The 16,860-nt window shown below is 55.3% G+C and overlaps 1 protein-coding gene across 1 annotated transcript; it reads left to right on the top strand.

Annotated features, from left to right (window-relative positions):
• The first annotated feature begins 1,851 nt into the window (after positions 1–1,851).
• LOC144951387 (peptidyl-prolyl cis-trans isomerase G-like) lies at positions 1,852–16,694 on the top strand. The gene is made up of 15 exons (XM_078881626.1): positions 1,852–2,328; positions 2,975–3,090; positions 3,657–3,731; positions 4,595–4,702; positions 4,803–4,847; positions 5,476–5,563; positions 6,508–6,537; positions 6,706–6,845; positions 9,462–9,672; positions 10,450–10,623; positions 12,207–12,303; positions 14,135–14,319; positions 15,043–15,549; positions 16,105–16,353; positions 16,670–16,694. The coding sequence occupies exons 2-15, from the start codon at positions 3,033–3,035 to the stop codon at positions 16,692–16,694; spliced, it is 1,992 nt and encodes a 663-aa protein (XP_078737752.1). The 5' UTR covers positions 1,852–2,328; positions 2,975–3,032.
• Positions 16,695–16,860: the final 166 nt, after the last annotated feature.

Here is a 16,860-nt window from a genome sequence, read left to right on the forward strand (position 1 = left end):
TTACCTCCCGTGGGCACTAGTCCGTTCGCACTGCAGGCTGACTCCCCTGTCATTACAGAAGGATAAATATGACGTCTTATAGAGGGATAAATGTGATGTCTTCACCTGCGAGCCAACAAGGTGCGAAGGCCAGGGGGGGGGGGGGGCGGTACGTATATAAATTACAATGGATAGCCATTACCAGTTGGCTTATTCGTATTTATATGAATAATATTGACATTGATATTTACACCATCTCACCACCTGTTCCAGTACCGTATAACAACAACTGCGATTATAAGAATCCCATCTCCTCGGCGGGACACCCCCTTCGGCGCGTTCCATCCCTGCCGTGTTCACTCTCGACCATACACGTTTATCTACTTTGCGTTTTTTTAAAGTTGCAACGTTCTGACCCGCGCTCTTACTCGGACGCCTGTTAATAAACTAGAGAAAAAAATGAAATTCAAATTAATAAAATAAAATAATAAAAATCACGACGCTTCGGAGGCAACACAAGTCTCCGTCATCAGGTGGGACCGTCACAGCCAGATTTGCTGTATCAAGTGAGGCAGGGATTCCAAGATGCAAGTTCTTAAATACAAGTTAAAGGGGAAGAGAGGGGGGGGGGGAGCTTATCAGAATGTGGTCGCCAATGAATGGAACGTATTGGGAGGGGGGGGGCGGGGCTAAAAGAGAGCACGAGGTGTAAGTAGACATAGACGTGGACGTGTTTGTGCGCAAGCCCCTGTTGGTGCGCATGATAACGTATTGGAAGGGGTGGGGGCTAAAAGAGAGCATGAGGTGTACGCAGAGGTGTGGACTCGAGTCATGTGACTTGGACTCGAGTCAGACTCGAGTCATGAATTTGATGACTTGCGACTCGACTTGGACTTGCATAACAATGACTTTGTCCCACCTCTGGGTGTACGTGTACGTGGACCTGTTTGTGCACAAGCACCTGTTGGTGCGCATGATAGAAGAGAACGAAAATGCCCATGTTGTTTTTACCAGTTGACAATCAAATACGAAAAAGGAAAGTACTGTTAAACACTGGGGATGTTAACACTCGGTAAAGTAAAATAGTGCCTGTCAGATAAGATGGTCCAAAAATGTGTAGTTAAATCTTTTTTGCATGGTTAATAACATCTTTCCAATGATTGCTAAGTTTGTACCCATCATCACGGTTGAAATTATGTCTGTGTTTGTATATCTGAATGGCTTCGTGTACAAACCTTTGATGGTAGCCAGAGGGTTTGCAGAGCACCTGGTCTCGGAAAAAACAATATCATGAGAGCCCACCGCGTTGTAGCAATGATCGGCAACGGCGGAAGACTCAATTTTGCCGTGTTTCAAATTAATTTCATTTTTTTACCTACGTGACTTTACCGACAAAACTTAGAGTATGAATCTTTGCAGTCACGAAAGCTTCAAATCTAGAATAAACTAGAGCTTCACAGCTCATCGGATTTCTTCTTGTCGTCACGTGCCCTTGCCTCCAAACCCACGTGACTGTCCACCCCCAACCCCTCCTACACTTCTCACCCCTCCTCCTCCACTGCCCCCTTCTCCCCCCCCTCCTCCACTACCCCTCCCCTCTCCCACTACCCCCTCCCCTCTCCCACTACCCCCTCCCCTCTCCCACGACCCCCTCCCCTCTCCCACTACCCCCTCCCCTCTCCCACTACCCCCCTCCCCTCTCCCACTACCCCCTCCCCTCTCCCACTACCCCCCTCCCCTCTCCCACTACCCCCTCTCCCCCTCCCTCCTCTCCCCCCCCTCCCTCCTCTCCCCCACTGCCCCCTCCCCTCCCCCACTGCCCCCTCCTCCGCTCGTGACCGGAAGAGCTCGGTCCGTTTCCGGGGTCACGGCGTGTGCAGCGCGCACTGTACAGCGGGGCCCCGCGTGGACATCGGCGCTGCGAACAGTGCGCCTCTCCCAGGTGCTATCGGCTCGCCCGCGCTCCTCTCTCCCGGCCGGCTCCGCGGGATTATCGCGGACACTCTTATTGAGCCCGGCATACATCTACGGCGGTCTCGTTCTGTCGAGAAAGTCTTACGGCGGCGGCGGCGAGTGAGGGGTCGGAGGTGGACTTGGTGAGAATCTGTACATTGGAATTCATTGATCGCGGCCGGACTCAACGGAGCGTCTCGAGACGCGTTCAACTATCGACGCGCATTGCTCGATCGCGTGCTCCCCCCTCATCACCCACCACCCCACGCCATCATCGGCCTCCGACCTGCTGCATCGTCGAGTTTCTCCACAGCGCCCGTCGAGATCTCTACCTCGCCACCGACTCGGCCGCGTGGCCCCCGTCGATCCGAGTTCCCGACACCACCGTCGGCTCGGGTAAGAGCACCGAACGAGCTTGCCTCTGGCTGGGGGGGAGGGGGGTGTGGTGTTTTGTTTCCTGGGTCGGGAGAGCGAGTGGAAGAGAGACGTCGTCGATAAGCGTGGACCGAAGCCACGCAGCAACCGCCGGCAGCAGCAGCAGGCCCCGGCAGCAGTAGCAGCAGCAGGCCCCGGCAGCAGTAGCCGCAGCAGCAGCCACAGCAGTCACAGCAGCAGGCCCCGGCAACAGTAGCAGCAGCAGCAGCAGCAGCCACAGCAGCAGTAGCAGGCCCCGGCAGCAGCAGCAGGCCCCGGCAACAGTAGCCGCAGCAGCAGCCACAACAGCAGCAGCGGCAGCAGCCACAGCAGCAGCAGCAGGGCCCGGCAGCAGCAGCAGCAGCAGGCCCGGCAGCAGAGTGAGCCGCGCGACTGTGATGTTTATTGCCCTGTCCGCCGTGGTTGTTACCGCGCCGGGGCCGAGCGTTTTGTTGCAGAGGTTCGCGGTTCGAAGCGGCGGCCGCCACGGTTAATTAATTATGCGAGTGTGGTGGCAATGCAAACTGCCGTGCTATCACCGCCCCACACTACCCCCCAGCCACCCCCCGAAACCGCACACGAACATTTTCACACTTACAGTGGAGTAATGTACGCTTTTTTTCTTCAGGTTTGTGTCGTAGTGTGTGTTTAGCGCGACGACTTGAGGAGCTGCTGTGTTCACCGCCATGGGAGTTAAAAACAGACCAAGATGCTTCTTCGACATTGCCATAAACAACATTCCAGGTAATGTAACAACGCGTGCGTCGGCACGTTTCACTTACTCGTGAGATATACAACACCGCTTCTATTCGAACAGAATAAGCACCGAGCGTCCTTCTTAGTCTTTATATGGCGTTCTGTGGGGGTTGCTTCGGTGATCAGACGTCTGCATCAGCGTCCGTCTCCTGTAGTTTGACGTCTCATCTCTAAATCCCTATCTCGCTATCTACATCAGCTCAAGCTTCCTGTAAACCACGTGACTTCCGAGAGGCCACGTACACTCTGAACCCTTCCCATCTCCCCGCCCCCACCCCCTGTGCAAACAGACTCCGCTCCTCCTTGCAGCACCATCGAGACCCGTATGATGTTAGCATCTTCCTCACCTGACCCATTTGCTCTTTTCTTCCATTCTCTTTCCTTAATTTGCCTCTAATTTCCCGTTCCTGTTTCTTCAACCCGTGCATTATCTCCGTGACCCTACTCCCCCTTCCCGTGGTGTAGCGGTCACGTGTACACCAGTCTATAGTCCCGCTGCCACGTGAATGGACGGGTGTTAAGTTACTGTGAAATTCTCTCCTCCCCGTGCGCAGCTAGCAGGATCGTCATGGAGCTGTTTTCCGACGTTTGCCCAAAAACTTGCGAAAACTTCCGCTGCCTTTGCACAGGTGAGCCGGAAGAGACGATCAGCGAGACCCGTCAACCTCCTCGTGCGTGCACATACAGATGTTACACACGAAATGTGCGCGTGTTATAAATTGTTACATATTTTAAAAAATAATTTAAACCCACTGCGGGATGAGGGCCTCTCCCGTGTCGCGCGAGCCGTGGTGGGGTGACGTTTGATCGCGCGTCGCCATGTTGGGATGTTTAATATCCGCGTGTTAGATGCACAAACGTCGCAGTGGCTGGGGTCGCTGGGAGCGTTGACCCCGCATAGAGACCCATAGATTCACATAGACTAAGTTGTGATTAAACCGGGTTCTCAAGTCTTCTAGTGAGCTGATGGTCCCAGCCCGGTCACCAGCGACTCTCAGAGACCCAGAGATTTGCAGTGAGACCCATCTACTCGCGTAGGCTGAGTTTAAAATATACCGGCTTGGCAAGTGCAGTGAGTTGATGGTCTCAGTCCAGTCACCAGTGAATGCACAACAACAACAACAAAACCCTAATCAACAAGCCATACTGGTTGGTGGGTGAAGGCGTAGAAGTACAGTACAGCAATTCTTTTTTTTGTAACCCTATAGCCTTAAGAAACCTGCTGTGCAAGGTCTATGCCCATTGTCGCACATAGCCAACATCGGTGACAAATATATGCACCGGTCCTGGGATTCGCCTAGGGAGACTCAGCCTTAAATGGGTACATGATATGGTGTGTATAAAACATCAGTATGGGGAGAAAAAAGTGACCGGGCGTCCCCCTCGCGTGCCATGCCCACCCAAATAGGTGCTCGCTAACAGCACTTGCCCTAACAGTCTGCTAAAGGCCATACGGTGGGGGGGGGGGGGGGGATCTTTGTCTATCTTGCAGGAGAAAGAGGTGTCGGCAAAACAACACTGAAACCTCTGCATTACAAGGGAACTCCGTTTCATCGCATAGTCAAGGAATTCATGATCCAGGGCGGTGACTTCAGCGAAGGTAAGGACCTCCCAATGCCTTTGGCACAAGACGAAAGCTGTGAAGTGGAGTTTGTAGTTTTGCAGGATTCTAATCGATGTTTTTGCGTGTGTGTGTTTAGGAAATGGCAAGGGTGGGGAGTCGATCTACGGAGGATTTTTCAACGGTGAGCTTCGTTTAAAAATTGACGGTTGCCTTCTTTGTTGAAATTCAGTGCGCACGACGGTTTATTTATGAGCCTCTCCTCACTCGTCGAGGGCCGGTGACTCGGCCCCCGCTTGACCACAGTCAAGTTGGCGAGTGAACCGGTAACTTTTAAGAGGCAATCAAAACTGACGTCGAGCCTCTGCTTGCGCTTCTGTCACTTGGCACTTCAACATAAATAAGCAGACAATACGTCTCACTTCACATATCTCCCTCCAGATACAAAAACTTTTTCTTACACAAGCCATCAGCCGCACGCCACGGCCTTCTGAAAGTGCATCATGTCCAGCAGCATTGATTCATGACAAGACAAACTCGGCACCGCGTTCGACATTCGGTATCTCATCAGTCGAGTTGTCGGCCTTGCTCCAATCAATATCGGTGAACTGCCGGTGTAAGGGTGTTTGCGTTTCGCATTCTACGCATTTCTGCTTCTCCTGTGCGTGTTTGTTCTTTGTCATCCGGGCCACCACTCGGCCCCACCCATCACTCTGGATCATCCAGAGTTCGATTGTTCGATTAAAAAAACTGCGATTGTTGTTTTAAAATAACGAGCGGCATTGTTTTGCGCGCAATGTGGCCGTCGGCAGACGAGAGCTTTGCGGTGAAGCACGATGAAGACTTCCTCCTGTCGATGGCGAACCGCGGGAAAGACACCAACGGATCGCAGTTCTTCATGTGAGTTCTTCTCGCGGCCCATGGTCACCGACGTGCACAAAGACGTAGGTCCATAATAACGTTTTTTTTTTGTCGGGTTAGATCGCGTAAATACAAATTTGTTGTTAAACCTGCCACCACTTGTGAATGTGGGTTTACTCTCGAACACTCCGGTGTGCTGAACTTGTAACTAATTGGCACGGTTTGTTTACGGGACAAACCTTATTAATTGGCTGTATTAGATGGTGGTGGGTTTAACGATACATTTGTATTTATGCCGTCTGATCTAAAAATAACTTTTTATTATGGATAATATTGGTCGCGAAAGCCTACTACTACTACGTGTTAAACTGACAAAGGTTCCCTGTTGAACGCGCTGTTGCGGCAAGTGCTATTATCGAGCGACTGAAGGCCGGAACGGCGTACCTATAAGGGGAAGTGGCGTGGCCATGCACCACTCCCGGCCGCCTTTGTCTCCCCATTGCTGATGAATTTACACCAGGTGCTCATTTAAGGCTGAGTTGACCTAGGGGGAGGCACGGGACCAGTTCAGATATTCGCTGCCATCGATGTTTAGCTGCGAGTGAGAATCGAGGTCGGGTAGCCGGGTTCGTTAGCGCAGTGCGCTAACTGCTGTACCACCTCTCCCCACTAACACCCACACGCACTCCTGCACACTCACGCTCTCACATTAACAGACACTCATAGACCCCCCCCCCCCGTGCTATGAGCGAGCACCTATGAAGGCAGGCACGACACACGAGGTGGGGGGTGGGTGTCCAACATACACAACCTCGCAGACTCACAGTGGGTCAAAAATAAACGGCTGGCGGTGTGGGGAGGGTGTTTTCTAGGGATTCTATTAGCAGTGGCGTGAGCGGGCGATTGCAGGGCCGCACCTTTACCTCTTCATGATGCATGAGAACGACGATTGACCCGTTGGTTTTGTATTTTTTTTTCGCCAGCACCACGCGGCCTACGCAGCATCTGGATGGGTGAGTTTCACGGCTCTAATCGAGCCGTTCCCGCTTCACTCCCCCTCCGCACACTCTCATACCTCCCGAGCCCTCTCCATCTCAACTCCCCTTGTCCCGCCGCTCCTCCCTGCCGACCCGGTCATTCTCCGTAACGGCCGAACCTCTCTGTGCGTTGGCTGCGCGCAGGGTGCATGTGGTGTTCGGCAAGGTGGTGGCCGGGCAGGCGACCGTGCGGGAAATCGAGAGCCAGAAGACCGACCCCAACAGTCGCCCGTATGCCGACGTCCGCATCGTGAACTGTGGCGAGCTCGTCCTCAAGTCTAAGAGTAAGACAAAGGTCCCCCGTGTAGGCCTACACGCACTGTTGGGGCAAGGGGTTGCGCAACACATGTAGAACTAAATTAAACTAAAACTCAACTTTTTATTTTACCAGGTAAGGCTCCGCTGAGCTTTTGAGTTCTTTTTCAGAAGCGACCTGGCCACAAATTATATCTCAACGAGAAGTGGCTTATCATCACGTGGAAATTTATAGCAGCCAAAACCTCTAAAACACATGTTGATTCTAAATGTGGAGGGAGAAACCGGAGGACACGGAGAAAAATCCACACGATCACGGGGAGAACATGCAAACACCAGGATGCAAAGACAACGATCCACCCTGTAGCTCTAACAGACTGTTGGGAAAAGTGCTGTTCGCGAGCACCTTTGAAGGCCGGCACGGCACACGAATGGGGTGGTGGGTGGCCAGCACCACGCCCGGCCACCTTTGTCTCCACGGTTGTGATGTTTACACACCGCACCGGGTACTCCGTTGAGGCTGAGGCGGTTTAGATAATCGTACTCTCGAGTGTTGCCGGGTTTGTCGCCCGGTGCTCTAACCACTGCGCCTCCGCTCCCCACGCACGCACAACTCTCAGCATCGCATTTCATTGTTATTGTCATTTCCCTCTCATGATATGATCCTTATGTCGGTACCCCGGGGTACCAAATAATACAAAATGGCCGAGGCAAATAAATATTTAATTTCTGGGACGCTTTTTTCCAGGGGTGTACTTAACTCCGCGACTGGGGTACCAATCAATCCGAAATCAGTGCCACACTCCGCGATGTTGAAACGCAGCGAGGACGATTGCGCTGAAACCCTGAACGCTCGCGGTACGCACCGTAGTGGTGCGTCGTGTACAGCTCGTCGAGATGAGTCGATTGCCACATCGCCGACCATCAACAGACTATAAATGACTGCATCACGGGCATTGTGCGAGAGCCGGGGTACTATGGTACCCCGGGGTACCGCCATAACGTTCATATCCTGATTTCAAATGGATTTTGTTGAACCGGCTGAGAACTCGGGATCCCGGGATAGAGCTTCATTTGCAAGAATGACTTGAGATGCTGCCACAGCGGTTTAATGGTCAGAGGGGGTGGTGTCGTCTCATCGCGCCCCGAAATGCGACGTCGTTAACCGACCGATCGAACGCTCATGGGGCGCCACGGTGGTGAGATGTTAGTTACCTCGCCTAGTATGCAAGAGGACGTGGGTTCCATTCCGACCCTGACGCCTGCTGTATATTTGGAATTTGCGTGTCTCTCAATCTCCCCGTGATCGCGTGCAATTTTCCCCGGGTCCTCCGGTTTTTCCCTCCACATTTGGAATCGACATGACGCGTTCAGAGCATTTGGCTGCAATAAATTTCCACATGGTAAGCCGCTTCGTTGAGCTATCATTTGTGATAGCCAGGTCGCTTCTGAAAAAGAGCTATGTATAATAATTGTTTTTTTACCCTTTTATCTGGCAACAAAACTGACACCTTTTTTACAAGGAGTCATGTTTTCATTGACCACAATACCTGCAGTCGGAATGCAAACAAAAAAAACCACAACTCTTGATAATGTATGCACTGTCCTTGAAATTGATTGGTCCACACCCGAGACAACATTCCTTAGAGCCTAGTCTCACATGGTGTTGGACCAGATGACGCCAAAAGGTGCACAACTCAAAGACAATGCACCATCAGAGTATGAGAGCTCGGGGTAAGCATTTACACCATTGGAACCTCCTTTGCCAGTAGCAAAATATGATAGTTGTTTTTTTACCCTTTTATCTGGCAACAAATCTGACACCTTTTTTACAAGGAGTCATGTTTATTATCATATTTTGCTACTGAATAAGGATATGAGGTTCCAATGGTGAAGAGCTATGTAGTTCAGTGGGGCCTTACCTGGTAAAATAAAAGAAAGAGTTTAGTTTAGCATCGGGGAGCGTGACCACAGCGTCCATGCGTGTGCAAGGTTGTTCTTGTCCTTCTTTCAATCTTCTTGGTTCTTTCGGTAAAGTCCCGTAGAAGGGAAATAATAAAATAAAATAAATAAAACATAATAAAATACAATTCTCACGACGTTTCGGCCACAACGCAAGCAGCCGTCCTCAGGTGAAGAACAGGGCTGTCGGAAAGACAGCGTCTGAATGAACACCACCAAGCTTGGCAGCGTATATTTAAGCTGGGTTAGAGGAGGAAGGGCACCTTGACAAAGGAATTTGCATATCAACAGAGGAATTTAGCATATTTATGGAAAATGCAGATATGGGATTAGTCACTACTTGTGGAATGCGTAGGAGGTGGGGGGGGGGGTTCTCAAAGTCATATTATGCCCGTGCATTATGTAGGATTAGCAGCAACAATGTTTATCTTCTTGGTTCTTTCGGTAAAGTCACGTAGAATGGAAATAATAAAATAATAAAATAAGAGCAATAAAATTGTATTTTATTATTACATAATAAAAATACAACATTATAAAATATTATTTAATTATGTTTTCTTTTTTTTCTTTTATTATTTCCATTCTACGTGACTTTACCGAAAGAACCAAGAAGATGAATCCCTGCAGTCACGAAAGCTTTAAATCGAAATTCAACAATGTTTATGTTCCTTCCTTTAACACAGAGAAAAAAAAGAAGGCGGCAGCGGCGGGCAGCGGCGAGGAGTCTCCCTCCTCGTCCGAGAGCTCATCCAGCAGCTCCAGCGAGACCTCCTCCTCCTCCTCTTCGGACTCGAGCAGCGACAGCGACGAGGAGGCCACAAAGAGGAAGAAAAAGAGGAAGACCAAGAAACACAAATCTGCCAAGGGCAAAAAGGAGGGGAAACGCGAGAAGACGTAAGAACGCGGATGTGCAAGGCACCGGCCGGCATTGCAGGGCATCGCAAAGTGATGGACTATGGGTCTCTGTGCATGAGTCTTTGTCTATGGGTTTCTGTGCGAGTCTATGGACTATGGGTCTCTGTGTGCGAGTCTTTGTCTATGGGTCTCTGTATGAGTTTATGGACTGGGTCTCCGTATGAGTCTATGGACTATGGGTCTCTGTGTGCGAGTCTATGGACTATGGGTCTCTGTACGTGAGTCTTTGTCTATGGGTCTCTGTGTGAGTTTATGGACTATGGATCTTTGTGTTAGTTGATGTACTATGGGTCTCTGTGTGTGAGTAAGGACTATGGATTTGTGCGAGTCTATGGACTATGGGTCTCTGTGTGTTAGTTGATGTTCTATGGGTCTCTGTGTGTGAGTCTAAGGACTGGATCTGTGCGCGAGTATGCACTATGGGTCTCTGTGTGTGAGTCTTTGTCTATGGGTCTCTGTGTGAGTCTATGGACTATGGGTCTCTGTGAGTCTAAGGATTGGGTCTCTGTGCGAGTCTATGGACTACGGGTCTGTGCGAGTCTATGGACTATGGGTCTCTGTGTGCGAGTCTTTGTCTATGGGTCTCTGTATGAGTTTATGGACTATGCATCTCTGTGTGTTAGTTGATGTACTATGGGTCTCTGAGTCTAAGGACTATGGGTCTGTGCGCGAGTATGGACTATGGGTCTCTGTGCGCGAGCCTATGGACTTGCACGGTGCCGCCACCCTGCTGACTGAGCTCTGCCTCCCCCACAGGAGCGAGGCGGAAGTGGGGGCCAAGGAGGCGGTGGCGGGGGAGGCGAGCGCCCCGGAGCGCCACGAAGTTGAGAACGACGCAGCGGTGCCCTCGGTGCGGCCCGACGAGATCCCCACGGGGCCCTCCAACAGCTTCCTCATGCGGCGGAGCCCCCAGCGGACGGACGAGCAGAGGTAAGCGTGGGGGGCCCGGCCCCCCCCCCCCGTCGTCACCCCCCGGGGCGATCGTTAGTGCCGCCCCGGCTGCCCCCTGGCGCCACGTAGCTCAGTCGACCATACATGGTAAGATTAACATAGTTTATAGTCATGTGGAAGGGAGGGTAAACACTTGTTTGACCACATCCTAACCTGTTTTACGTGTGCACGTGCGTTCTCTGTTTTGTCGCTCTGTGTCTGTGCACCGTGTGTGTGTTTCTGTGCACTGTGTGTGTGTGTGCGCTGTGTGTGTATGTCTGTGCACTGTGTGTGTTTCTGCACTGTGTGTGTGTCTGTGCACTGTGTGTGTGTGTCTGGGCACTGTGCGTGTGTTTCTGCACTGTGTGTGTTTCTGCTCTGTGTGTGTGTGTGTGTCTGTGCGCTGTGTGTGTCTGTGCGCTGTGTGTGTGTGTCTGTGCACTGTGTGTGTGTGTCTGTGCACTGTGTGTGTGTGTCTGTGCACTGTGTGTGTTTCTGCACTATGTGTGTGTGTGTCTGTGCACTGTGTGTGTGTGTCTGTGCACTGTGTGTGTGTGTCTGCACTGTGTGTGTGTGTTTCTGCACTGTGTGTGTGTGTGTGTCTGTGCACTGTGTGTGTGTGTTTCTGCACTGTGTGTGTGTGTCTGTGCACTGTGTGTGTGTGTCTGTGCACTGTGTGTGTGTGTGTTTCTGCACTATGTGTGTGTGTGTCTGTGCACTGTGTGTGTGTGTCTGTGCACTGTGTGTGTGTCTGTGCACTGTGTGTGTGTGTCTGTGCACTGTGTGTGTGTGTTTCTGCACTGTGTGTGTGTGTGTCTGTGCGCTGTGTGTGTATGTGTCTGTGCGCTGTGTGTGTGTGTGTCTGCACTGTGTGTGTGTGTGTCTGCACTGTGTGTGTGTGTGTCTGCACTGTGTGTGTGTGTGTCTGTGCACTGTGTGTGTGTGTCTGTGCGCTGTGTGTGTGTGTGTCTGTGCGCTGTGTGTGTGTGTGTCTGTGCGCTGTGTGTGTCTGTGCGCTGTGTGTGTCTGTGCGCTGTGTGTGTGTGTGTCTGTGCGCTGTGTGTGTGTGTGTCTGTGCGCTGTGTGTGTGTGTGTCTGTGCGCTGTGTGTGTGTGTCTGTGCGCTGTGTGTGTGTGTGTCTGTGCGCTGTGTGTGTGTGTGTCTGTGCACTGTGTGTGTCTGCTTACTGTGTGTGTGCACTGTGTGTGTCTGCTATCTGTGTGTGTACACTGTGTGTGTGTGTGTCTGTGCACTGTGTGTGTGTTTCTGCACTGTGTGTGTGTGTGTGTGTCTGTGCACTGTGTGTGTGTGTGTCCACTGTGTGTGTGTGTGTCTGTGCGCTGTGTGTGGGTGTCTGCGCTGTGTGTGTGTGTCTGTGCGCTGTGTGTGTGTGTCTGTGCGCTGTGTGTGTGTGTGTCTGTGCGCTGTGTGTGTGTGTGTCCACTGTGTGTGTGTGTCTGTGCGCTGTGTGTGTGTGTGTCTGTGCGCTGTGTGTGTGTGTCTGTGCACTGTGTGTGTCTGCTTACTGTGTGTGTGTGTGCACTGTGTGTGTGTGTGTCTGTGCACTGTGTGTGTGTGTCCAGCAGCACCATGACAAACTCTGGCGCCGAGTACCCACGTCAGTGGAACCGGCCCAAGTACACGCGGTCAGGTCGCAAGATCAAAGGACGCGGACCCATGGTGGGTAACACCGCATCGCAGCCTCGCGAGGCCCGGCCACACGGGCCTCGGAGATGCCGACATGCCACCGCTCAGACGCCGGCTTCCATTCCGCGTTTTAGATGCCGCTGCCCTTGATTAAACCGGGTTCTTAGGTGCTGTAGTGAGTTGATTGTCTCGGCCCGGTCACCGCAGGCTTGCACAGAGACGCGTAGACTCGCACAGAGAGCCACAGACTCGCACAGAGAGCCACGGACTCGCACAGAGAGCCACGGACTCGCACAGAGAGCCACAGACTCGCACTGAGAGCCACGGACTCGCACAGAGAGCCACAGACTCGCGCAGAGAGCCACGGACTCGCACAGAGAGCCACGGACTCGCACAGAGAGCCACATACTCGCACAGAGAGCCACGGACTCGCACAGAGAGCCACGGACTCGCACAGAGAGCCACGGACTCGTACAGAGAGCCACATACTCGCACAGAGAGCCACGGACTCGCACAGAGAGCCACGGACTCGCACAGAGAGCCACGGACTCGCACAGAGAGCCACAAACTCGCACAGAGAGCCACGGACTCGCACAGAGAGCCACGGACTCGCACAGAGAGCCACGGACTCGCACAGAGAGCCACGGACTCGCACAGAGAGCCACAAACTCGCACAGAGAGCCACGGACTCGCACAGAGAGCCACGGACTCGCACAGAGAGCCACGGACTCGCACAGAGAGCCACGGACTCGCACAGAGAGCCACGGACTCGCACAGAGACCCGCGGACTCGCACAGAGAGCCGCGGACTCGCACAGAGACCCGCGGACTCGCACAGAGAGCCACAGACTCGCACAGAGCCACGGACTCGCACAGAGAGCCACAGACTCGCACAGAGACCCGCGGACTCGCACAGAGAGCCACAGACTCTCACAGAGAGCCACAGACTCGCACAGAGCCATGGACTCGCACAGAGAGCCACAGACTCGCACAGAGCCACAGACTCGCACAGAGAGCCACGGACTCGCACAGAGAGCCACAGACTCGCACAGAGCCACGCGGACTCGCACAGAGACCCGCGGACTCGCACAGAGAGCCACAGACTCGCACAGAGAGCCACAGACTCGCACAGAGCCACGGACTCGCACAGAGAGCCACGGACTCGCACAGAGAGCCACAGACTCGCACAGAGCCACAGACTCGCACAGAGACCCGCGGACTCGCACAGAGAGCCACAGACTCGCACAGAGAGCCACAGACTCGCACAGAGAGCCACAGACTCGCACAGAGCCACGGACTCGCACAGAGGGCCACGGACTCGCACAGAGAGCCACAGACTCGCACAGAGAGCTACGGACTCGCACAAAGAGCCACAGACTTGCACAGAGAGCCACAGACTTGCACAGAGAGCCACAGACTCGCACAGAGAGCCACAGACTCGCACAGAGAGCCACGGACTCGCACAGAGAGCCACGGACTCGCACAGAGAGCCACGGACTCGCACAGGGAGCCACGGACTCGCACAGAGAGCCACAGACTTGCCTGGACTGAGTTGTGAGTCGACTGGGTTCCGATTAGTATGGTTGGCTACATACACTGCGAAAGAAGTTCAGCCTACATACATACAAACCCACAAAGCAGTTCTAAAGAAATAACTTTTCAGTTTAGATACATAACATATGACAGTGTTATAATCGCTGTAAAGCGCCTTGGATAAAAAGCCGCTGCTGTGCAAATCTGGATATCGAGATAAGATGTTTGGGCAGCACGAGGCCCGAACGCTCGGCCACCGTCGGGCCGGGCCCTTCCGCCCGTGCCGCGCCTCGCGACGTCGCCGCTGACGCACCCCGCCTCTCGTTCCGCAGCGCTACCGCACGCCCTCGCGCTCCCGCTCCCGCTCGCGCGAGCGCGGCTCCCGCGGGGGCATGCGCAGCGACACGCCGCCGCACTGGCGCGCCGAGCTGCAGCGCCGGCGCCACAGCTGGCAGCTCCAGGGCAACCGGGAGCCGGGGAAGACGGAGCGGTGGAGCGCCGGCAGCGCCCTCGAGACGTAAGAGCCGGTTTCACCCCTCGGGTCACGTCGGGTTTTGTTGTTCGCACGCGAGCGAGATGGGGACGATCGTTCAGCTTGGTTCATGGTGGCGACAGCGGTGGTGGTGGCGGCCTCGCCGCTGCACGTGGCCGCCTGCGATCCAGCATTGCGGAGGTGTGGAGGCAGTGGAGGCAGCGGCGGCAGCGAGGGCTGGTCGAGCCGGTGCTGTACCGTGGGCTAGCGCAGCAAAGTGCAGACTAACCTCCATCTCATCCATCACCTATGGGATGGAGAGTTGCTCCATCGCACATTTGTGGGGTTTTTTTCCCGAGTGCTCCGATCTCCCCCCACACGTATAAGCACGTGTTCATTGGCCTGTAGTACGTATGTAGAGGACTGCAGAGCTTGGGGTGGAATTTGCTGCCGGCTCCTTACCGGCTGGTTGGCTGCTGCTGCCTTTCCTGCCTGTTGGTGGCTCCTCCTCCCCCCCCCCTCCTCCTCCTCCCTCTCCCTTCTCCCCCCTCCTTCCCCCCTCCTCCCCCCCTCCTCCTCGTTGCGCCTCCGAGTCATCGTCGTCGAGAGAAAGCGGACAAGCGGACCCTGTGGCGCACTGCTTACGTAGAGACTCGTGCGTAGACTCAACCCCGAGCGCTGCGTACGCCGGTAGGCTAACCCATTTAGGACCGGCCTGGCCGCTTGCTTCCGCGTCTCACTCTCGTCCTTCCTGCCCGGCGCCATCAGCAGAGGCAAGGAAAGGCACAAGGAGAACCGCAACGACGAGGAGGAGGACGGGGAGCGCAGGAAGAGGAGGAGGCACGGCGGCGACGACGACGGCCGGGAGGAGGAGGGCGCCAAGCGCGGGGACCGGAAGAAACCGGCGGGCGACGAGGAGCCGGAGAGGAGGAGGAGGAGGAGCGGCAAGAGGGACGGCCGCCACCGCTCGGAGGACAAGGCAGCCAGCCGAGGGGGCGGCAGGGACGAGGAGAAGGAGGAGCGTAGAAGAGGCGGAGAGAGGAGGGGGAGCAGGAGGGGAGAGAGCCGGGAGGACGTGGGGGGGAATCACGAGGAGGCGAGGGGCGAGAAGAGGTCGAGGAACGCCGAGAGTGGGAAGGGGAAAGGGGAGGAGCGGGGGGGGGAGGGGGGAGAGGAGTGGGAGGGGGGGGAGGAGGGGGACGGGAAGAGGAGGGAGAGGGCGGAGGGGGCGCAGCGCGACCACGCGGAGGAGGGCAGGGGGGAGAAGAAGTCGCGGCACGAGGAGAGGAGGAGAGAGGGCAGGGGAGAGGGCAGGGGGGAGAAGCGAGAGGGGAGGGGGGAGAAGGGAGAGGGCAAAGTAGAGAAGGGAGGGGGCAGAGGAGAGAGGGGAGAGGGAAGGGGGGAGAAGGGAGAGAAGGGAGAGGGGAGGGGAGAAAAGGGAGAGGGGAGGGCAGAGAAGGGAGAGAAGGGAGAGGGGAGGGGAGAAAAGGGAGAGGGGAGGGGGGAGAAGGGAGAGAAGGGAGAGGGGAGGGCAGAGAAGGGAGAGGGGAGGGGAGAAAAGGGAGAGGGGAGGGGGGAGAAGGGCAAGGGAGATAAGGGAGAGAAGGGCAAGGGAGAGGGCAAGGGAGAGGGGAGGGGAGAGAAAGGAGAGGGGAGGGGAGAGAAGTCAGAGGGCAAGGGAGAGGGGAGGGGAGAGAAGGGGGAGAAGGGAGAGGGGAGGGGAGAGAAAGGAGAGGGGAGGGGGGAGAAGGGAGAGGGGAGGGGAGAGCGGAAGGGAGAGGAGGGTAGGGGACGGGACAAGGAGCACAGGGAGAGATCGGGACGAGGCAGGAGCAGGTCCGAGGACCGGGAAGACGCTGGAAGAGGACATCGGGGAGAGAAGAGGGCGGACCGCGGGGAGCGGGACGGGCGGGGGGGCGCTAGCGAGGACAGGAGGGGGGGCGACGGAAGGGAGCAGCAGCGCAGCAGGAGGGGGGCGAGCACAGAGGGCAAGGCGGGCGAGGGGCGAGCGCGGGGCCGAGACGGGGCCGGAACGGAGGGCGACGCTGCCCCCGACGGGAAGGGGGAGGAGAGGCAGGGGTGAGGAGGAGGAGGAGGAGGCGGGGGTGAGGAGGAGGTGAGGAGGAGGAGGCGGGGGTGAGGAGGCCACCGAGAGCGCCCTGCGTGGGGGGGGGAGGGTGAAGCCGGCGAGGAGCTGGGCAGTGGAAATAAATCAAAGCATGGTAAGCGGTTGCTGAACAAAGGCCCGGAGATATCAAGCGGCCGACCAGCAACAAAATTCACCGTCAAAGTCGCAATCTGTGTGGGTTAGCGCTGCGTCCCGTGTTGAGCGAGGTTGTTGTGGGGGGGGGGGGGGGAGTGGGGGGGGCATCTGCCGCTTGCCGAGCCCCTGCAGGGCGCAGCGTCGCGAGGGCCGCTAGCGCTGTCTGCTCAGCGCTGTCTGCACAGCGCTGAGACGGGGAGGAGGAAGGGAGCTGCGGCAGAGGTCGCAAACGGGTTTTGATTCCTTACCCGTACCCGGCCGCACCAGGGTCGCAAACGGGTACCCGTACCAGGCCGGGTACGGGTAGCCAGGTATCGGGTAGG

Source organism: Lampetra fluviatilis, chromosome 62 (genome assembly GCF_964198595.1).
Source record: "Lampetra fluviatilis chromosome 62, kcLamFluv1.1, whole genome shotgun sequence".
Lineage (NCBI taxonomy): Eukaryota > Metazoa > Chordata > Hyperoartia > Petromyzontiformes > Petromyzontidae > Lampetra > Lampetra fluviatilis.